General features: G+C 39.6%; 1 protein-coding gene across 7 annotated transcripts in view; it reads right to left on the minus strand.

Moving 5' to 3' along the window:
- The window catches only part of EPS15 (epidermal growth factor receptor pathway substrate 15), a 52,749-nt gene that overhangs the window by 10,518 nt on the left and 18,859 nt on the right, over positions 1-23,372 (minus strand). For 2 of the 7 annotated variants that reach the window (XM_083447912.1, XM_083447908.1), the window contains exons 5-19: positions 23,049-23,144; positions 21,417-21,479; positions 19,842-19,967; positions 18,719-18,778; positions 17,647-17,838; positions 17,422-17,567; positions 16,225-16,381; positions 13,703-13,788; positions 10,228-10,300; positions 7,749-7,910; positions 6,308-6,505; positions 4,647-4,844; positions 3,047-3,127; positions 2,495-2,585; positions 574-609 (exon numbers count right to left, since the gene is read on the minus strand). In XM_083447912.1, the coding sequence (XP_083304038.1) occupies positions 574-609; positions 2,495-2,585; positions 3,047-3,127; positions 4,647-4,844; positions 6,308-6,505; positions 7,749-7,910; positions 10,228-10,300; positions 13,703-13,788; positions 16,225-16,381; positions 17,422-17,567; positions 17,647-17,838; positions 18,719-18,778; positions 19,842-19,967; positions 21,417-21,479; positions 23,049-23,144 (1,765 nt within the window). The remainder of the gene's footprint in view (positions 1-573; positions 610-2,494; positions 2,586-3,046; positions 3,128-4,646; positions 4,845-6,307; positions 6,506-7,748; positions 7,911-10,227; positions 10,301-13,702; positions 13,789-16,224; positions 16,382-17,421; positions 17,568-17,646; positions 17,839-18,718; positions 18,779-19,841; positions 19,968-21,416; positions 21,480-23,048; positions 23,145-23,372) is intronic. The other 5 variants (XM_083447909.1, XM_083447913.1, XM_083447914.1 and 2 more) reach the window with 3 other exon arrangements.

Here is a 23,372-nt window from a genome sequence, read left to right on the forward strand (position 1 = left end):
AGTATTATGAAAAGGTTCTGAAGAAAATGTTCTACAATGATGCCTTCAATACACTGGGAGAAGAGAAGGAAAACACATCTCATGGCAACAACATTTAGAATTCTCTAGCTGCTTGGTAAGCTTGGACTGGATGATTCCTGAATTTCCCCCTCCCAAAATCTGTTCACAGAACCTCTGGAGAACTCCCTTCTGCTTCCCTTAAATGGTACAAATAGGCAAGTAATAGGATGCCATAACCACATGCCAGTTAGTAGAAGATGTTGGGTCTCAGCCTCAAGCACTTCCTAGACAAAGCACTTTCTAATGTTAGGAGATTTGTGTGCCCAAAGTTGGGTTACTCCTTGTTCTAATAAGCTCAGCGTTTCCCATAGCTTCCTCTGCAAAGTGAGCATCCTTGTGTTGACTAATGTATTTGAGTTCTCCATCACAGGTAACATTTGTTTGGGAAACCTGCTAAGGCTGAACTCATATAGAGCTCCAGTTCTTCCATTTATACTCCAAATAAAAAATCACAGTCCCCAACGAGTTCCTCAAATGTCCTGCTTGTGCATTAAAAAAAAAAAAGTAACTCACCAATCTTCCCAAAAGGGTCATCCTTGAAAGGATCACCTATTTTAAAGAGTGAAACATCACATGTAAATATTTTCCCTAGCACTTGTACAGACCTTTAGGGGCAAAAACAAACCTCTAATTACCTGTGAAGGAGTGTCAAATGGTTCTGTGCAGCTGTATACAACACAGGCCATATATGGGGTATTGCGGGAGCTCAACCTGTATTCCCACTCATCTAAAAAATTTATCTGCCCTTCATCCTCCTTTCATTTCCTTCACCTAACTGTTGCAGAAGCTCTCAGGTATGTATGCTATGTGCTTCGGCATCAAAGGACATGGGAGGAATAGCATCCCTGCACAGAACCACTTGAACAGCTCCTACAACTAAGTGAAACCTTGTTTTCTTCTTCAGTGCTCTCATACAGTTTCAAAATGAGATGAGCTTGCCTATTAGGAGGTAAAGGGAGAAGCATCATGGAAAGAACAAAGGACTGCTCACTTTTGTGGCACTGATATCTATGGGGCTGGTTTGATCCTCTCCTTCATGTGACAGCTCCCTGGGGTGGCAAGGACACACACACTTTTATTGAAACCCTGGGAAAGGCACTGGGCTATTAAAACATTTCTGTCCCTGCTATTTCTCTGCTCTAAATTCCCAGTTCTTGAAAAGGTCTTGGCTATGCTCTCCCTCCCACACCCTAGAGTTAGAGCACTTTGATATGCATTAGTATGCAACACACATGGTTAGGCCCTCACAATCTGCCAAGACTCACCTCACAAATGCTAACCACAAGATGGTCAAAACAGCAATTCAAGAGTATCAATATTTTAAAAGAACCATTTTCCTGCTGTTATTTCCCTCATTTAGTAAGAAATATTATAGCCAAATACACATCACTGAATGGTAACCACAGAGAAGGTTCTGCATACCAGTTATTTTACTTCCTGAACACAACAGTCTATCAACAATGCACATGCAATTTTGAAAACTGGAGAAAGCAAGGGGGGAAAGTGATGTTGAGAAAACAAAGCAGAGCTAAAAGGAAAACCTGCCCAAGGTAGGGTTCCTTCCTCCCCCCGCCTCCCCCAAGACCTTTCACTTGAATTAGAATTTTCACTGAAGTTTTCCCCTTATCTTTTGCTCTTTCATTTTTATTCTAATTTGTCTCTTTTGTTTCCTTTCTATATTTTATTGTATTTAGCTGTAAACTGCTCAGACAGACTTAAATTGAACAGTACCAGAACTGACCTAACATTTTAGAATGAAATCCAAGCCTTTAGAGAATATCAATTTGTACCACATATATTACTACTTTATATATTTTAGGAAATGATGTGTCCATTTGTTTATTTGTTCTCTCTATGCCCTTGTATGTAACGCCTCTTGAGGGTTCCTGGGAAGGGGACAGCACTCTTAATTGACATTTGGATGCCAAACAACATTTTGAATCAAGATGGCAGACTGAAATCTGACTTTGGTGTGACTTCACTCTCTTTTGCATAGGTTTAGCCACCTCTCAAGATATCACCCCAAGGTGGAGGTCCACACTGATTTTGGGATACCGGACTGAAATGTGACTTCGGTGTTATTTCACCCGTTTTTTGGCATGATGGGTTCAGAATCACTTTTTGTTGTTGTTTCTTCACATTCCCAGACAGTGCTAAGCACTCCACGCCTGTGTGTGTGTGTGTGTGTGTAGGAGGGCGGGAATATCTATTGCTATCTACCTATGTTCACATAACCTAATGGAAATTCAGCTTAATGACATTAAACACTTTTTTCAATGAATGGCTACATACATATATCATTTTATTTGCATGGCACCTTTCCATAGTTAAAACCATGCTCAAGGCAACCTACAACCTGAAAATATTACATAATTACAGATAACACAAAAGTAGTCATAAATAATAAATACAAACAGAATGAAAGATAACTTACTACCAACAAAGGGGTCAGCCTCAAAGAAGTCTAAATTGGAGCCTTCAGCCTGATCAGAGAGCTGATGGGATTCGTCATTAAATGGATCTCCCTAGTAGGAAAGAAATATATTGCACAACTGTACAAATCTCCTCATCCCATCTGTGGCATCAGTAATTACACTATTTTACATACATGGAATTAAGTGTGAGAGGGATGCAACTTCACGGGATCCATCCCACTTTCTAATTGTCTAAAGTAGAATTCAATCTTTCACTCACTGGGGGTTGGGAGGGAGAGGAGAAAGGAACAATTTCCTCCAATTCCCCACCCCCAATAAACTCTGCTTCATTTGGTTGGAGACAGCACAGAAGTCTGCAGGAATCTGCAGGAAGAATGGGAAAAACTCAATGGATAGACAGTTCCATTTGCAAAGGGGCTGGATCCAAGCCAGTGAGTCAGCACCAAATTGCTTCACTAACCTGACACCCATTCCTGCAGAATTAAGGAATGCATTAAGTTTCATACAATACTATATGTAATGAGGCATTTTAAAGTGCTCTACAAACTCACTTTTTTGGTAACATCTGGTGGCACAACCTCCGCTTCTTCTGCTTCTGCTTCTGCATGTGTTGTTTCTGGACTATTCCTGGCCTTTTGAGGGGGAGAAAGTATGTTTACACATAGAATGATCCATAGAATTATTCACAGAACTGCAAAATTGAAAGGGACCATGAGGGTCATCTAGTCCAACCACCTGCAATGCAGGAATCTTTTGCCCAACGTGGGGCTCTAACACAAGACCCTGAGATTCAGAGTCTCATGCTCTACTGATTGAGCTAAAGTTTCTGTTTACACTGTGATAGTTAAGAGACTGAAGTGAGAAAAGATACGTACTAAAGGTAATTATTTCAATTTGTGAACACATCTAACCATTATTGACAAGTCTATATAGCAATATTGTTTACAGAATTGCTGCTCACAATCTGTTCATTTCTGGCACACATTCACCTTCAATACCAATGCTGCTCATGGTAACTCATGTATTCTTTTAAGAAGTGAACCTTGTAAGCAACAGCTAACATCATCCTTACAAGCAACTACAAGTAGACAGTGGGCAAGCACATTATATTAAAAGGGATGTGCTATATTGTTTCTGAAACATTTGAGAATTACATCTGGAAAGGACAGTAAGACACAAAACCAAACCAACGTTATTTGGTTGTATCTAACATAGGTTTTCCTCATAGTGTATCCATTGAAATTAATGGATATGATTAACTTAAGTACTTCAATTTCAATGGGTCTACACCAAGTAGTACTAACACTGGATACGGCACATTCTGTCCAGTAATAGATTTAGATTGCCCAAAACCATGAAAAGTGGCCAATTAAATTATCACTAAGAGCTGCATCAGAATACTTGGGGCCAAAGCACTAAGGAAATTTGCATATTTCAACTGTATTATAGCATTTCCAAAAGGTGGGTGATGCTATCAAAGTTTAGTTGGGATAGGTTGCAATTAGATGTTGAGCAGGCAATGGGAAACCTGTGGCCATTCAGATGTTGCTGGACTCCCAATTCCCGTCAGCCCCAAACAAACCCGCATGGCCAATAGGAATCATGTTGCAGTCCAGCAAGATCTGGAGGACCACAGATTCTCCATTACTGATGTAGACCAACCTCGAATGATAGAAAGAAACTTGGAAGGAGCTTTAGTATATGGACTTAAGCATTTTACCAGTTCTGCCATTTCTGATGGCTTAAGAACATTAAGGTAAAAAAGGTTGTCCTCTGCGACGCTGAGGGCTTAAAAAAAAGTGAAAAAGACCTTCAATAGAATGGAACTTTGGAAGAAGGAAACCTATGGTCTCATACACTGTGGCCTCCTCCCCAAATATCATTCTGAACACTGAAGTCTCTGAATAGCGTTAACATATACAAGAAACTGAAGTAGCACATTCCCACAAATCTCTATGAACTAGTTGGCTGAGGGCAGCATATTGGAAAAGGATAAACAATGCACCAATCTATACAAGCATCTCAATATAATAAATCTTGACTTTTGAACAGAAACCTTATTGGCAAACAAGCTTGCTATTTTTGTAAACTCAAGCTTGATAATGTGTTTTGCATCTAATTGTTTAATAAAACAAAAAAACCAATACTCACAGGAGGTTCATGATTTATTTGTTCAGAATCTGCTGAATTCTCTCTTTCGGCATTCTCATTAAAGTTAGCAGTTTCACTGCTGCTGTTGCTGAGGCTTGAATGGTTGCCATTTCCATTAAGTAGTGTGTTCTGTGGCTGAGGCTCCCAGTTAAAGAGGCCGTTTTCCAACTCTTTGAGTTCAAATAGTTTTGTTTGCACCTGTGAAGAGAAAACAACAAATATACTTAACAACATAAAAATAGCATATGCAACTCACAGATTTAAGGTATTGCATGCCTCTTTTCAGAATCAAATTTTCATTTTAGTTCCTTCTGTGAGATGTTAAAAGTCTGCAGTGAGCAACCCTCCTATGTCTCTTACAAATAAGTCCTCTATCCGCCCCCCTCCTACTTGAGTAGGAACTCAAGTACTTCAACCTCTCAAAAATGAGCAAAAATTAAGATGGTCCTTAATCTGTAAATATGCCGCTTATACATAATGCTCAATAGAAACGCTGATCACTTGGGAAATTTGCTTCGAAACGCCTGTATTGACCAAGCACAATTTCTGCAACGACTATAGTACTCTTTTGCACATTTCTCAGTATTAAATACTTCAGTGCAAAAAAAAAGGCTCCAGTAAAAAGGGAAGATTAATGCTGCAGCATCCTAACATACTACCAGGTGATCCAAGAAAAGTATATTTTGCTCCAGGTTAGACAGAACCCAGAACTACAGGAATTAAACAGCTTGAGCTTCAGGGGCAAGTGCTCCCCACCCTTATCTAGTGTGGCTGCAAGGAAGAGATTGGAAGCATCCTGCAGTTTGTCATTAGGTCTGAATCAGGCCAGACTGTGTTGAGTTTAAAAAGATTGTTTCAGGGATGAGGAACCTTTGGCCTCCCAGATGCTGTTAAGACGTCAACTCCTTTTAGCTCCAGCCAACATGGTCATTGGCTAGAGATGATGGGAGTTGTTATCCAATGACATCAGGAAGACCACAGGTCCACTACTCCTGGTTTATTCAAAGAAGCCAAACTACAACAAGTGACTGACTGTAGTAGTAGAGAAAGCACCATGAAACAGGAGTGTATCCAGTGAATTGGGGAATACAGAATGTCACTCTTATTATCTCATCAAATCCCCTCTTTAGTGGCGAGCAGCTGCACAATATAATTTTATTTCTACTCAGCCCTGTCACCAAAGAATTTCCTTCATTTGTCCCCACAATCAGACAGACAGGTATGTCTTTCTAAAGACCAGTTACAGGCCCAAAACCATTCAATAAGCTTTGTGGCCAAGCTAGTATTTGAACTCATATCTTCCTGGTCCAACTAATGCACATGACAACTATGAATTTAAGCTTTTCAAAGGCAAATAAAAGAGCTAGCTAGAATGTCCTAAGTAATGGACTGCCATGGGCACAGTTGAGGCTGCAAAGGAACAATTTGAAGCCTTAAAGAGCACTCCTGATTGTTCTGTGGGAAAAGAGGGAGGCTGTCTGCCACGTGCTTGTGAACCTCTACCTTACACACTGCTCTTTCAGTTTTAAATAGCAGAGTTAGTTGTGATAATCCTTGCTAGATATCAATGAAATTGGGGGGGGGGGGGCTGGTTCAAACAGCAAAATTTGGAGACTGGTAGAAAAGGCAACAAGGAAAAATGGGTTCTCTTATTTTCTTACTGAAGTGATTTCTTGTTGTGACTCCTGAAGACCCTCCTGAAGAGGCCCCAGCTGCAATTTCCCCGTCTCGACACACTTCTCTAGCTCTGCTGTTTCCTGCTGCAGCCTGCCAAGCTCTTCTTGAGCTTTATTCAAGTCATCTTTATATGTGGAGATTTTGCACTCCTGATCAGTTATTTCTGCCTTTAGTGATGAGATCTGCAGAGCGGAAAGCAAAATAAGTTAGAAACTACACAACTTTTCCCCCCAAAAAATTTTTTTAAGCAGTATGTTTAATTACAGGTACAGATTAATTTGAATTGGTGAATATAGACTCCATAAGATCTGCCTTTAGGAACTAGTTCTAGTAGTTTCTGGTTTCAAAAAAATCCATATTACAGCAGTATGGCTATTTACTATGGAAGAAGTACTTGCGGCAGCACGGTTTTCACTGCATAAGTAAAAGAAAGGAGCTGGACTGCATAAACACTATTCCCACTATGGCATCTGAATTGGTCAGTTAAAATGCAATGTTCCTGATCTGCAAAACCAGTTTGCGGAGGATCAGGAATGCGTTGCTGTCTGCCTCCTTCATCTTTCGCAGACTGACAACTTTATTGTTGTTTAAAGGAATCATAGTCTGTCCCCTTCAGATGCAATGGAGAATCATTGCTTGCTCAAGAAAGAAAAGAAACAGAAAAGAGTTCAAGTGCAAGTAGCACATTCCTGATCTTCCACACCTTGATTCTGAGGATTTGGCGCATGATTCAGAACTGAGACAATGACTTTTCAAGTTTACTCATTATTAGATTTTACCACACCTGAGCACACTACAATTGAAAAGTAGCTAATTTGGTGATCTGACAGTACCTGGAGAGCAGAATCTCCATCAGCTCTGAGCCACTGACTGCATGCTTGGGCTTAGCAGTCTGAATAACATCTGGAGAGCACTACATTGCTATGACAGGGTTAGCCAAACCACAACTTTATATTTATTTCTTCTTTTTCTTTTGTAGGAATATGCTGTTATGTTTTAGAAATGAATTGCTTTGGGCATGAGACTCTTAAGACTGCGCCCATCCAAACTTAGGCCAGCATTAATAGCAACTGACCTTAAAACAGCACCATAACCATGTCCAAAACATAGCTTCAAGGAGGAGCCTACAGTGCATGTACCAAACAAGGCAACAATATGGATTCTTAGAAGGATATAGCACCCATTGAAGCATACCAATAAGAGTTACATTGCAATCATGGCAATATCACTTCCCCTCACTTTAAGGCTTAAATTTGAAACAAATTTAGTAATCTTCAGTCAATTGTTCTTTATAATGTGAGAACAGCAACATTTTCCCGTTCCAGCTATTTTCTTTTTCACATCACATATATATATTACTATTGCTCCAGTGAAGAGTTCCAAAAAACTTAGGGGAGTTTTCACAAGTGAGCTACCACTGCCTACCAAATCAGCTTCTTCAGCACATTTCTGCCGGATTACATTAAGTTGCTGCTCCAGCTTGGCTTTCTCGTCATCAAGATTATTAAGGATTTCCTCTGCTTCCTGCTTCTGAGCCAACAGCGCCTGCAAATTATTGCTCTCCCTTTTTACTTCTTCCTGAAGATCCTGGAATTTCGCAAATAAGGTTTTTTTTTTAAAAAAAGCATTTAATGTATTCATCTCCATAAAAAGTATGACAGTTTGAATATTTAGACCATATGATATATGCAGAAAAATGGAAGGGGTGGCAGGAGGCAATGGAAAAATCTAAGAAAACAAGACAGAAAGCATATAAATTGTTTTCTACGACAAAAATGAAGCAGATGATGTTTATATCACACATTTTCAGAAAGAAGAATTGTCTATTTTGACACAGAATTAAAAACAATAACACGAAAAGGAACAAAGTAAGTACTGTAACATGTTCAGAAAATTTTTTAGCTGATATTCCAGAGATGCATTTTAAACAAAAGGACACATTCTACTCATGTAAAAACACGTTGTTTCTTGGACCGTCTGCGGGCCGGATTTAGAAGATGATTGAGCCGGATCCCGCCCTTGAGCCTTAGGTTGCCTACCCCTGCACAAGACACTTGAATTAAGGAGAATATTCCACACACTTGCTCTGTATTGCCCACAAGACAATATATTGCTATAGTAATGCACGCAAGCAAGGTTAAATAAAGCCACTACACTTTTTGAAGTTTATAAAGCATATCATTTTGAGAGGATCAAAACAACCTTTCCAAAATAAAAACAAACAAGGATAATTAACTTTAGAAACCTAATTACGAAAAGCAAATTAGGTTCATAGATGTGCAAACAGATCTATAGAAGAACAGACACCTTTCAATCTGTTCAATGCCTTTTCTATATGATGAATTAAACGAAGTATTGAATGCTTTCATGTTGAAGTCCATATATTTCTTTTATTATAGCACATATCATGCCATTTCAATTTACTCCACTTCAGTGGATACTGCATTGATTTGCACAACTCATTTTGAGTGTTTGAAATGCCATTCTCTTAATGTTGTTTCACCCTTTCTAAAGCTACATATGACTCTTCAGAGACATTTCTTACGTAAATTAATTTCAATGTTGATTTCTTGGTATGGAATCAACCTATGGAAACTATTGCATTTCTGATCAAGGCTCATCTTCAAAAGTTCCAATGCATACTAAGGCAGGAAGTCGGTTTGTGCCTCTAAACATAAAACATAACTGAAAGTTCTTAACTTGTTACTCAAATATGTAAAGCATTCTTATTATTGGAATAAATAAAAGGAAGCCTTACTCTCACACACGTATTAAAAATATCTGCTTTCCTACCAAAGCTTGCCTCACTAGGAGAAAAGCAAACAATCCTACGGTAGGCCTCCTAATATTGTATTCCAACAAGTTTATTGGGAAAAACTGTCGTTTTAGTTTTCATACTAAGATAACTGAATAGGTAAATTTAGAGGAATAAGCATTTCAGCAGTCCATAATCTGTTTTTTAAAAAAAGACTGCCATTTCCAATTCCTAGTTGAAAATTCTGCCTTAGCTCATGAAGACAAGAAGATCTCCAGTCACACCACCCCTTTCAAATCCTTTAATTCATTTTCTATTAATCAAATTTCAGTACTATATGGCTTCTATAACAAGGAGCTACTGAAGGTGGGGAAAATCAATAACCATTAAAAATGTTTAGAGAAATATGATTTTACTTTATAATAAATAGCCCATTTCAGGCTTCACTTTTTGCTACCATTAAAAAGAAGTGCACTTCTCATCACCTTATGAAAACAGATTTCACCATCATATAGCGAGAAAAACTGCTCACAAATAAACTGCTCTGTGTAAGACACCGCCTGATTGTGTTTCACCAGAAAAGACTGTAATGCTCAACAAATAAGAGGTTGCCACTGAATGACGATAGCCAAATTGGACGGATTTTTAAATTTAAGCAATAGCAGCTTTTGCTCAACATTTAGATGCTCTGGAGTCCCACCCCTTTAGCTACAGCATAGGTTAGGATGCAATCTTAGTATCACTTATGCCTGGGTAATTTCGATGAACTCAATGGCATTTATGGGTAAGAAACGAGAAGCTTGACATACGTGTGCCTAGGTGCAAACCTTTATCTGCAGGAAACAAAATCCTAAATGTGTTATAGTATACAGTGCTTAAAATTCTAATACTGTGGACCAGAACAGTATCTTCCTCTGCAAACATGCCACATTTTCCTCATCTCTCCTCAAGCACCATATCCTGCAGGCATTTAACATGACATCCCCATTCAAAATTCCTAAGGCAATAAAATTCTTACATCAGCATGTGCAGAACCCTTATTTGCACTGCATTTGCTAAGGACACTTACTGCAATATATTTTTCAACAAGCTCTAAGTCAGTTCATCCAATACATTGTTCAAAGCACAAGAAAACCACACTGAAATTACCTGGACCTCATTTGTCCTCTGTTTGATTGCGTCTTCTTTTTCTTTTAGATCTTGCTCCACATTATTCTTTTCCCTAGAAGACCAGCAAACAATGCAGGAATATTTAAGCACATCAGCTACACCAGGTACAGTTATCCAACCCCCTAAGCCAGTCTCTCTTTTTAAATACATAGTGGAACATTAAATTTATAGGAATGCGTTTCTGTTCCTTTATTTACGAAGAAGAAAAAGGAAATATTCTACATATACAATTTTCACTCTCCCAGACATGGGTAGGTGGAAATAACAGCTTAAAGAGAAAGCAGAGATGAAAGGGAGGGAGAGGGGGGGAGAATCAATGAAATACTGTCTTCAGTGATCTCACTGTTGCTATGGAGCAATTGTCTGGTGAAAAGAGGGAGGGATTGCATCAGCTTCCATCTGTTTAACCCTTTTAGAACCAGAACTATAATTTAATAGACTTGAGCAACCAGATTATTTTTTCCTAGGAAAATACTAATCTGAGCTTTGCAATATGGATAAAAACGAACAGTGAAGTGAGCATTTTTCTCCTCTTTTTGAAACATAAATCTGGAAGCAGCTAAACAGCAAATTCCCAATCATGGGTTAGATCCACGGCCATAAACAGGAGGAAAATTGCTGCTAGCATAATTTTGCACACACATACATGCAAGTGTTAGCAGATTTCATGCAGTGAAATGATACACAGGTTCTATAATTTTCGTATTTTCACAAGCACTTGCGCAAGTGAAAAAAACATATTGGGATCTGGTATTATTTCCCTCATAGGATGTTCTAGAACAAGGTTTTAATAGCCTATCTGCGAGGAACAGACATCCTGTGCATAGAATGGGACTTTTGGATCTGACTGCATGAAGCCACATGGAAACACTTGTGTCCTATAAACTATTACAAGGTGCAGTTTCTCCAATATATGACCAAATACTTGGGCAGGTTGTGCTAATGTAACCTTACAGATCTTTTTACCCTGGGTTCACACACTCCCTTCACTGAGGGAACTGTCCTCCACTCTTCCCCTGCTAGCATTTTGCTATACTTCGCAGGAAAGTTATATTGACGCAATAGCTCAGTGGATCATTAGATAATATACTGAGATACTTCTTTTTAGGACCCTCTCCAGCAGTGATTGTAATTGGTTGTAAACTGCTTTTAATGTTGTCATTTACAATGTTGTGACCCGCCCTGGGACCTGATGGTGAATTGTGGGTAATAATAATTTCAGGCAGCGACCATTTTAGGTGAGTTCAATTGAAGAATGATCGCTGAGGCGCAGGTCCTCGTCATTATAAAAATAACTTTTTTGTCACTTTTTTATTATTTCTTTGTTTGACCTCTCAGAATTACTCCTCCTCATAGAAATAACAAGTTAAATTAACAAGTTACCTTTTTGTGTGTCTGTATTCTTCACTCCCCTTCAAAACAGTGACCAGCATACATGCCCCCTTTCAATGCAGTGACCAGCGTACATGCCCCTTACAATGTAGCGGTCGGGAAGGTGACGTTGGGATGGTGCGTGACTAACGCACGCACCGCCCCCATGCGACGTCACAGCCAGTACAGCACCCGCCACAGTGGGGAGTGTCGGGGCGCACAATGCGCCTCCTCCCCTCGCTAGTATCCGCCTCGGAGCCGCGGCAAAGGTGTAAAAGAGCCACATGTGGCTCCGGAGCCGCGGGTTGCAGACCCCTGTTTTAGGGGATTAATGAAAGATTGGAAAAGTTTCCAAATCCTTAGAGATACTCTCAAGCTTGGTAATTATTCATGCATTTCGTTATTTTCAACAGGTAACATGGCCTGCCACTTGATCAACGCTTGACAAGTTTCCCTTGCTGTGATATTCAAGGCAAAGTAAAATCTCATATGCAGATTTGCATCTGTTCCTATAGCTCTTTCCTGTATTACAACTCTTGAGATCTTCCACAACAGACAACATCCATAAATAGCACCAGAGATGAATGTGCTTATAATCAGCCAACACAGAAGAAACTAAAATAAACAGAACAGCAGAGGTCAACTGAAGGAGCACGCTAGCCAAAGGGAAAAAATTCACACAATTCTGCATTGATGTTGACGCAGGTTCCTTTTGCAAGGCATCACATAGGCTTTGCTTTTCATTCAACATAACTAATTTCATTATTTCAGTATTGTCCAGGCTATTGGTCCTATCTCTGTCAGAGAATACTAGAAGCCACTGCCATACAAATACTGTGCCTGACTATTACGACCACCTGCTTTGAAATCCTGAAGGCAAAAATTGAAATTAGAAAAGGAAATGTGTTTTATCAAAACACTACACCATTAAATTATTTCAAAACAAGTATATAAACACATACCAGCCTTCTCTTAACCACTGTGTAAACACTGATACAGTGAACTGTACTGTACAGGGGGGGTTTTAATTCCCCTAATCAAGAACATAGATATTCAGTTTCCTAAGGTAAGGACTTTTTCCATTTGTTTAAGAAACAAATGTAAATCCACTTGGAAGAATTTATCTAGAGCATGCTGTTATATCTAGGACAGATAGGCACAGTTGCAGCCAATAATTTCTTAGCACTGAACATAAAAACACAGAAAGCAGTTATCTGAATAATGCACATAAACATGGTAGACTTTTAAATGCTAAAAATTCAAGTAACCTCAAATAAATCTTACATTAGTAAACAGATGCAATATTAAAGGCAAGATAAGGTAGAAGGCACCTTACATATTCCTCTGTAACTGGATGTTGATAAAGGCAATACTGACAGACTACAAGTTCATTCTCTAACCTTTCCCCCCGTTCATTTTTCCAGCTGATTGACTCCACATTTCAGTCAAAGTTTCACAAGTCTTATTTTGCATTTCCATCTACCCCCACACCAGCTCTCTCTCTCACTTCTCTATCCACGTCTTCTACCCCCTTCTCTTTTCCATCAGCTGTAAACTGTCTCAATTCTGTAAAGTGTAGGTACAGCAGTGGATGTGGTAGACCGTTGCCTTGTCCCTATTACTGACTGAATGAGAGCCTACAAACTGAAGCTCAATCCAGAACAGACTGGGGCACTTTGAGTGGCTTCCTGACATCAGATGGGATGGCAAATTTAATAAAAAATAAAATAAAATTATTTCCCCCTTCTCTAACCTAAACATGCTACTTTGACTTTCATCACTTCATAAATCATTTTGTACTTCTCCCTTTCTATCCATCTTCAATCTCTTGGGTCTCTAATCATAAAGACCAGGTTCATGATTTTGGTGAGCCCATGGGAGAAATGCCCTCAAACCTGAAGGCATATGAGGTGCCCATTAAGCGTTTCATTCATGTAAACATGACAAGCTACATGTCATGGTGGGGTTCTAGGAGGTGCATTTCGTTTAAAGGAATTGTACCTTCCTGCTATGTAGTGTAAATGAAGTTATGGGCAATTAAATGAAAACAGTGCAAGCAAAATGCATAATTCTATTTACTTACCTCTGTAGTTCAACTATTTCATTGCTTAAAGTATCCAGCTCTTTGATTGCTGAAAAGTCTGCAACAGGACTTGGTCCTAGCATGTTCTGCAAGACAAAGGAGAAAATATGGTTTGCCATGGATCAAAACAAGCAGCCCAATTTGTAGTGGTGCAAGTAGCTGAAGTAGCATCCAATCCATGGCAAGGAGGCAAGGAACATCTACAGCACACTGTCCATACACACCTGTGCTCTAACTACAAGTCGAGGTACAACAGTTGCACTGGGTTTCCTTTGATCCTATCAGGTTTTCAAATGTTGGGACTGGATACAGTGGAGTTATAAAGGGCTTGCCCAATCCATTCTATACAGGGCTGTTATAGGGGGATAAGCACCAGCACCCAGGAGGTCTTTACCTGGGTGTGCAAGGGGTGCGGTGTGAATTCTGGGGGGCGTCAAATGTTTAGCTACTGCAAACTGGTCCCTCTCGATAGGCAGCCGTCCCATTCCTCCATCAAATACTCCTGATGTGTCAGGAAACAAAAGCAGTTTTTTTCTGCTGTGTTGTTATAGGTGAGTGATCCCCCCCCCAAAAAAAAACAAAAAAAGCTCAACAACTTTGAGTTCAACCCCCCCCCAAAGGAACGCTGGGCGGATCTTTGCACCCCAGCGGCGCATATGTTAAAGACGGCCCTGACCAGCACAAAGGCTACTGCCAATAAATGTATAGTATAATTTGCAAATTAACTCATTAGGAAGTAATGAGGTTCTCTTGATAATTGTTGCCTCATTCATGTCAGTCAGAATTTTGCAAAAAGTCTCCTATTGCTTTACTTGCAATAGTGACACCATAGCTGTATTTGTAAAAAGAAGACATTATGCAACAGATATATGCTATTCACCTTCCGATATGAAGATGTGAGTAGAAAATGTAACTGACAATGTGCAATTTAGAGTACAATTTTAACCAGGGAAAGACACAAGCTTAAAAGGTAATCCAAGTTTTAGAAGTACAGTGCTGCGCTGCTAAAAAGACATGCTATTGCTGAATTCCTTATGTTATATTCAATAGTCGCAGTAAAGTTGATAACATTTCTTCCCTTAACAGCCAAAAATGCAATTGCTGTCTACACTGCTAACTTAGATTGTCAGTTGGTTAAGACTGAATGTGCCTACCTATAAGCTAATTACTCTACAGTGTAACTGATTTATGATAATTGAAGCAAATGTGCAATTCTGATGAGTAATTGCATCTTACACCTGGGATATCTAACCCCAAGAAACTGATAGTATAATCTGTATTTAAATACTTTTTTACCTAACACTATTTCCTTCATACAGGTGTCAAAATAAAGTACGCAGCAGTATATTATTCTATAAATGTTCAAGTACAGCAAAGACCTTGGGATGACAAAAGCTATATGATAATAGCACTACTTCTGAGAATTAAGCAGCATTCTGCTGTTTCAAATAAAATGTGACATGAGAAAGATGCTCATTATTAAACAGTCAATATTGGAAAAGTGAAGAATCTCTAACCTTGAGATGGCAGATTTAAGAAACTGACAGTATAATAAAGATGTAAAGCAGAATGGTGCAGAATGGAAAATATAGTCCAAACTAGGAAAGACATAGAAGGAAAGCAAACATACAAAAAAGATTAGTAAAGCAAGAAATAAAAGCAGATTTTCAAAATAATGCAAAAATAAACCTGATATTATTGAATTCAAAGAAAATTTCTGGGCAGGAAGTTTGATTTGTTTTGGTTTAGCACAACCAAAAAGAAATTTTCCAGGGCCAAATGAGCAAAGAAGACTATCAACACAAATCTGATTTCACCAAACTTTTGTTTTTACCTGGCATATACTGATTAAAAATAAACCGCAAAAAATGATGTGAGACTTAACCTTGTTTAAATTTGTTATTATGGTAGGTCATCGTTAAAACAAGGAGGTTAGGAATCATGCAAGTCCTTAACATAAAATGCACATTTTTAATGTTACAAAGGTGGGCAACAGAATTTATGTATCAACAGTGCCAGTACTTCCCAGCCAGGAGTTCCTTGAACGTACAGCAGCTCCACCCCTCCCCTTCAGTGCAAGGCCACAGACACTTCCATATGTATGCCTCTGCTGCATGCATTGAACTGCCCCCAATATTTTTACCAAATGTCATCCAGTACAACTTTGTACTGAAGCCTAACCCTATGAGCCAATGAGAACCTCTATGAGCTTATGACAGCACTAATTAAGCAGAGCCTCCTTCTGCTGACAATACTCATAAACAGGTCCCAAACCCTTCCCCCTGCTCCAAATTCAATCATCTCTTCCTTTCATTTTTTTAAAATCACGTGTCTGCTTTCTTTGTCTATGTGAGTGGGAAGGGAAAACCAACAAAACAGATATAAGGTAGTGAACTCAACTCTCTGTTCAGCAGAATTGTTTACACATCATTAGGCACACTAACCCAAGGGCCTGCGACACAAAAAATAAGGGGGTATCTTAAAGTATGTCCAAAATATCATAAAATATGCAAAAATGTCACCTTTTGTTGAGCAGTTCTCTCTGACGGAGGGATCATATCTGCAGTTAGCACCTGAGGAGGATCAATGCCCTTTGTCAACTTCAGATTGATGAAATGGAAGGCCAAGGCAAACTGTTCCTGGGAAAGCTTCCCACAATCCCTTGTATCGCATAGAGCCCTGTAGAACCCAAAGGGAGAAAGATTCAACATTTGTTCTCCCGCTTAAAAATTATGTATTTATTAGAAGAACTATGCAACTTTGATGCTGGTATTGAAACTTTTGAGTATTTTAGCAGATACACAACAGTCTTCTCAGTACTGCAAACAGCAGTAGGTGCAGCTGGGGCAAAGAACAGCGGTTGCCCATCACCTAGATGCACTTGGACCCAGCATGGCTACTCTTACAAGGAAGAGTATGTAGCATCTTCCTTACTTTTATACTGTAAGCAGATACAGTGGTGCCTCGCAAGACGAAATTAATTCGTTCTGCGAGTCTCTTCGTCTAGCGGTTTTTTCGTCTTGCGAAGCAACCCTATTAGCAGCTTAGCGGATTAGCACTATTAGCGGTTTAGCGGCTATTAAAGGCTTAGCGGCTTAGCTGCTAAAAGGCTATTAGCGGTTTAGCAGCTAAGAAAAAGGGGGTGGGGAGCGAAAAAAAATCCTCAAGATTCGCAAGACATTTTCGTCTTGCGAAGCAAGCCCATAGGGAAATTCGTCCTGCGAAGCACATCGAAAAACGGAAAACCCTTTCGTCTAGCGGGTTTCCCGTCTTGCGAGGCATTCGTCTTGCGGGGCACCACTGTATGTAAACTTGTGTTTCTTCTAAAACATTTTAAAGCAGAAGCACACCCAAGCTGTGTACCAGCTCCTTCAGAGGGTGTGTAACCCCATCAGAAGCTGGCAGCTTCCCATCTCAAATTAAGAAATCTATCTGGGTTTAGTCCCAACGTGCCCTTCTACAAACACAAGGCCTCCATCGGTTTGGGGAACCTTCTCCTGGAGGAAAGGACATAGGCATCAAAGGTAGACACAAATCCCCGAATTCTCCTGTTAAAACATGTTGCCAATTCAGTTAGGCAAGTCCTGTCCGTGCACATGCAATAGTAATTCGTCCCTAAAAACTTAATTCTCTACAAATAACTACAGTTACCCTACATCAACACTTTAAAAATGGAAATTATGATTGCTTGCAGAAAGTGCCATTTAAAAATATCTTACCAGATGTGTGCAAGTAAGGCAGAAGGCAGGCCAGTCTTTAAGAATAATTCTCTAGCCTCCACACCAGAGACGAAGCCATCCATGTCTTTGTCAGTTTTCAAAAAAATGTCATGGTATTTTATCTTGTCTGCAGGTGATACAACCCACTGAGGAGAAAAAAAGAGGTCATTTTCCCACTATGCATCTAATAATATACAACAAAATGCTGATCATTGGTGAGCTTGCCTGTGGTGATGGTGCTTTGAGGCTTACAGGTGGCATGGACTGATGGGACTCTTTACTGGATGCTGAAGGTGGCAACAAATGCACTCCACCTGCAATACTGACACCTTTTCTTTTAGAAGGTGGCACCAATGCTGGAGGCAAAGACATTGGCACAGGTTCCTTCTCAAGAGCACAGTACACCAAGAACATGGCCTGAAAAATAGTTTTGAAGAAGTACAAAAGATGGGCACAGCATTAGCTTATTATTAAGCAATTTCAGTTATATAATCAACGCAGCAACCTGGAAGAACAAACGCTTTAAAACCGATCTCACATTCATGTACTCTTCCATTGCTAATTTGATCTGTTCAAAGTTACATTTAGAGGCATTACAATGCCAAGAGTCTGGGCAATTCATCAAATACTGCAACTTAAAAGTATTTTCAGTTTTTTCAGCTTAGGGCATAATTCAATGTTCCATGAGTTGAAATCTGTTTTGCTCACATATAGACAGCATTAAGATACAACCCTATGGGTGGGATTAACCTAACCAATCCAGTCAGTGGAAGCCCTGCACAAGGATCTTCACTTGCACAATGGGGCTTCTTCCCCATCTGTCCCCAAAATTGGGTCTGGAGGTTAGGGAGAACCCCAGAACAGTGAGGGGGGTAACGGTCAAGCAAGTGCAATGTACTCTACCAACAGTAGTGGAGCATTAGTAAAATAATAAGAATAATAACAACAATAATACTTTTCTATCAGCTCACAATTGCAAATTCCTGCCCTACAACGAGGGTGGGGAAATCAAAGTTTTAGCCGCATCGGGCAGAGTGACACCTCCGAAACCAGATCGCCTCTGGCAGGATGGAAGTAGAGGAAAGCAGCATTGGGAGGGGAGGGTGTATCATTACATCTAGCAATTAAGTAGGTGGTGGTAAATTTAGTTTCTGTTCTCTTCCAAGAACCAGTCTGAGCTTTGGATTCACGTGCCTCTAAGAAAGTACAGTATGACTTAAGTGTAGAGTATACTCTAGTCAACCTCCGGAAACTTTAAGAAGTGTGTTTAGAATCTCACGAGGACCATTATACTTACAACTGCAAATTCATCCCGATCCAACATTCCATCATGGTCAATGTCACTGAGCTCCCAAACCTAAACAAAAAATGCACATGCCTACATTCAGGACACAGTGGAATAGTCTACCCTTATTTCATCATACTCCTAATGTTTCTTTGATTGTATTGTTAAATACCAACAGCACTAGACATTGGAAATCTGTTTTTCCTCTGAGCAAAACAAAAACCAAACCTGCCACTTCTGGACCATGACTAATTCTCAACACCAGATTATTAACTAACTTTTAGGAAAATCTAAAATTTTAGAATAGCCTGAACACCTTTTCACTATTACTGCATCCAGCCCATAATGACATCTATTGGCAATTCAAACTGCAATACAGAAACCCAACGAACCATATTACTATGCATGTGCTACTCATCTCAGGGTCAAACTGCTAATTACATGGAGTTCCTTGAAACCACTCCCTCAGATGCTTCTTTATATACATGAAAAGCAGCTACTTGAAGCTGCAATCAAATGCAGATGGATGGCAGCAGTCTTTCCCTTCCGAAAACACCCTCATCAATGTTCTTTTCTCGCTATAGAGGGTTTCAAGAGGGAAAACGGCAGAAGATAAATAGCTAAAGCATCATTTCCTCTGTTCCTAACTGAAGCTTCAAGCAGGTCATTTTCTTATTTAAAAGCAACTTGAGGGGGAACTCTTTCAGAACTCTGTGTAACATGTAAAACAGGGCGGTGAACAGAATATGGCCAATGAAATCAACTGATCAGCACTGGCAGGAAGTCCTACTTGCTAAGGAACAGTCAGAGTGCACTGTAAGGCTCCCTGTTATTCATATGCATCCATATCTTTACCTGCTCCACACCCATTATGTATGCAAGTAGGCATGGATTCCTGAAAGGCCTAATCTGGCCCAGAGGTCCCCTGCCACTAAGGCAGATCAACAACCAAACAGCAGGGATTTGCTTATAAAGAGCTGCCCCTTGTAGAGATCTCATTCTTTTAATCTATGCGTGAAAACCATGCATGAGATAGAGACCCTCAGGGACGCTCCAAAAGTTACGAATCATCATCCTATGGGATTCCACAGGGTAAACAGATGTTTTGCCTTGCTAAAAAGCTTGTCATTCTTACCCTTCCCAAGATGTCAACTGGCAGTTTGGAGTTCAGCAAAACAGGTTTCACTTTATCGCCTGACAACAATCCATTCACTGGGTTCAGACTGTCAAAGATAGCATCATATTTGGCCTTGTCTTCTACCTGGTTTTAGAAATAATATTAAAATATTTAGAAATAAGTTTAAAATATTAAACTTAATTTCACAGGAACATTGACCCAACCAAAAATTAACTAGGCAGTATGAAAAGAGAATAGGCAGAGTGCACACAGAAAGAAGCACACACAAAAAGAATACTGGACAGTGGGAGAAGCTAGACAGTGGGCCTCTTATGAGATGACATCAGTATGAATATCTGAATATAAAGTAAATAAGTGAGCATCAAATCAGAAGGGAAATAGTGTTTTTAGCTCCATTCTACTTCTTTGTTTTTAAAATCCACATATACTGCTCCTTAAGATGTTTGTAGAAACCATCCCAGGAAGCACCATTTAAAACAATTTTTCTACCAGAATCTCAATGAGTCTGAAAAGTAGAGGAATTCCTTCTGTTGCTCCATTTAGCTGCAAGTCAACCAGAAGGTGCTGGTGATCTCTCTAGCAAGGACTTTGCCTCCTGGGAAACCTTGCAATACTTCACAGATTTTTAATTATACAGTTACAGGTGGACAAGAAAATTTTGCAGTGCAGCCCTAGTCCCTAAAATCAGCAGCAGCTTTGTAGCACCATTCAGAGATGCAAGGTAGAAAATGGGTCTTTTAAAAATTCTTTCTCATTCTCCTTTCCCCTGCTGTGCCAACCTCAAGGATTCATGTTTGCTAAAGTCAATATGTCTGGAGGAACAAAGGTCACAGGTATATATTGGGATATAAGAGCAGGCAGATAAGTTGACACAGCTATGATGGGACTCTCGAGAGCAAGGCTAAAGAAATCTGTGCTGGATCTGGAAACAGGCAGGGAGCTACTGTAAGGATATCATATGACCAGAGTGACGGAGAAGCGACTGATTCTGGTGACAGAGCTTTCTGGTAAAAGGGTGAAGGAGCCAAGTGTAATAAGAGATGACTAGAGAAGCAAGAAGAGGCTGAAGTAGTCCAAGTAGGTGATGACTCAAGCATATGAACAAGAGTTTTTGGAGAGAAGGCCCATTTATAAAGACTATGTTAAGCAGCAGCTTGTGCCAGCTATGGTTTAGACCTCTTGCGCATGATTTTAACCACATTTGGGAGAAGCCAACAAAAATAACATGCACACACGGATGCATCTACCACTCCATAGATAATTCCAATAGTTGATCAAGTGAGAAAGACACACACACCCTTCAGGAGCTTGGCCAAATATCCAAGACAAGAGATGTGGATGTGCTTTTACACCAACCAACAGTCATGAAACCGAGCCAAGCTACCACAAAGAGAGGAAGTGCTACATTGCAAGGAAGTATTTGTTCAGTTGGGTAACAGGTTTTGTTTTCAAAGAAGGGGCATAGCAAGGAAAGTTGGAGCATCAACTCCAAATAGAAGCTTAATAGGCAGAAGCTGAGATACACTGAAAAAAGCATTCACTTCAGCTAAGGTTCCAGTTCACTTCCCTTACCTTAACAGCCCATGGGATATCAGCTGGCGCTCCCCCAGATAATAAAGGGCTAGAGGAATCATTCTAGTGGAAAGAAGAATTATTTCAGTTGTCCTTACTTGGAAATGACAAGCAACTGTCATTCAGATTTATCGTAAATTCCTGCTGTGTAAAATAAAGCCAGAGTGCCTGAATCTGCATTAATGAAGAATGATTTCAGCAGTGAGCTAAGATGACTTAGCTTACATTACAGTATGTACATACAGTATTGTTTAAGGAAAATATGATGGCGGGAATACCTTGCAATACCAGCCAAAATGTGGACTAACAATTCCCAAAATTTCTATGTTGAAAAGTGTTATGTTCACTGTGTGCAATGATAATTCCCTACTATGTGCCAGAGGACATAGTGTGTGCCAGAAGAAATAGGATAATTAAAAACTTCTGTGAGCTTTAATTACCAACCCACAAAGGTGACATGTGGTCAAAGGAAAGGATTCTAAGGCTTCTTAGAAACTGACCAACAGTGATTAGCACATCTAATCATCCAGTATTAATTAATATTAAAAAGATCTTCTGAAAGCAGCAATTTTATGCTCTCTCACACACATAGAATCGGCTCTCAGTTTCAGCACTCAATTTCTCATCTTGGTGCATACCCAGTTATTTTTTTTAATAAGGAAACTTTATCTCAGATTATTCAACAATTTGATACTCACATTATCTTACAACATGTAAATATAACAAAGAAAGCACAATATGTTGCTTTTGCAATTTTGACACAAGTGAAAGGGAATATTGTGGAAGAAACTTTCTAGAACCAGCTTGGATTGATAGTGATAGTAATAATAATATATTATTACAATATAATAATAATTCCATGCCGATCTGGCTGGGTTTCCCTAACCACTCTGATGGCTTACAGAATATATAAAACATAATAAAGCATCAAAGATTAAAAACTTCCCGATACAGGGTTGCATTCAGATGTGTTCTAAAAGTTGTATGGTTCTATAACTCCTTGACATCTGAAGGGAGGGTGTTCGCCAGGATCGAGAAGGCCCTCTGCCTGGTTCCCTGTAACTTCAACTTCTCACAGTGAGGGAACCAGACGAAGACCCTCAGAGGAGGACCTCAGTGTCTACACTGAGTGATGTGGGTGGAGATGCTCCTTCAGATATACTGATTGGACAGGGCAGAATGAATTACATTATTTTTCTGAAGGAGTGGCCAGTTCCAATTATTGCCAGAGTTAGCTGCTGAAAGAATTGGAATATATGGGATAGGACTTATATCTGCCCCAAAGCCAAAGGGCTGCAGACGTGGGGCAACATGGTTCACACGGTTCAAGGTACAACGGCCAGTGAGGACCTAGGACCTGTTAGGTCATCGGTATTTGAATTCTGTACTCTGAATATTACTATCACCAACAGTGCACATTTTGCAGTATTTTGAGCATCATTTGTGTATATTTATAAAAGAAAAGGGGACTAAAGATGTATTGTAAGACTATAGCACTTGACAACAATTAAGGCGCTATGTATGATGCTGCATGAGATGATGGTATATTGATAGCGCATGCTACGTAGCATAATGTGTTCAGGTTTTATTGTACGCAAATACTGAAGGCAAGACGTTTTTAAAAGTTCTTACAAATCTAGGTGGAGGAACAGGCAAGTTAAGACTGCTCAGTGAAACGTCCAATCCATTCTGTGCACAGGCAACAAGTCGTAAAGCCACGAAAAACTCCTAAAAAGGAAAGAGAATTAAATTAACATAGAACCGTTTTGTCCAAAAAAAATGTATCAAAACACACACACCGCATTTCAAGTAAAAAAGCAAAAACAACCTCTTTTAACCTTCAGGGTACTTCCATTGCAAATCTTGATGTGGCTACTAGAGGCATGCTAAAAGTTTAGGTACCTCAAAGCAGCTTGATATGGTTTCCTAAACAGTTCTTAAAATGCATCAATATTC

The sequence above is a fragment of the Podarcis tiliguerta genome (genome assembly GCF_965153285.1).
Source record: "Podarcis tiliguerta genome assembly, chromosome: 6".
NCBI classification, from domain to species: Eukaryota; Metazoa; Chordata; class Lepidosauria; order Squamata; family Lacertidae; genus Podarcis; species Podarcis tiliguerta.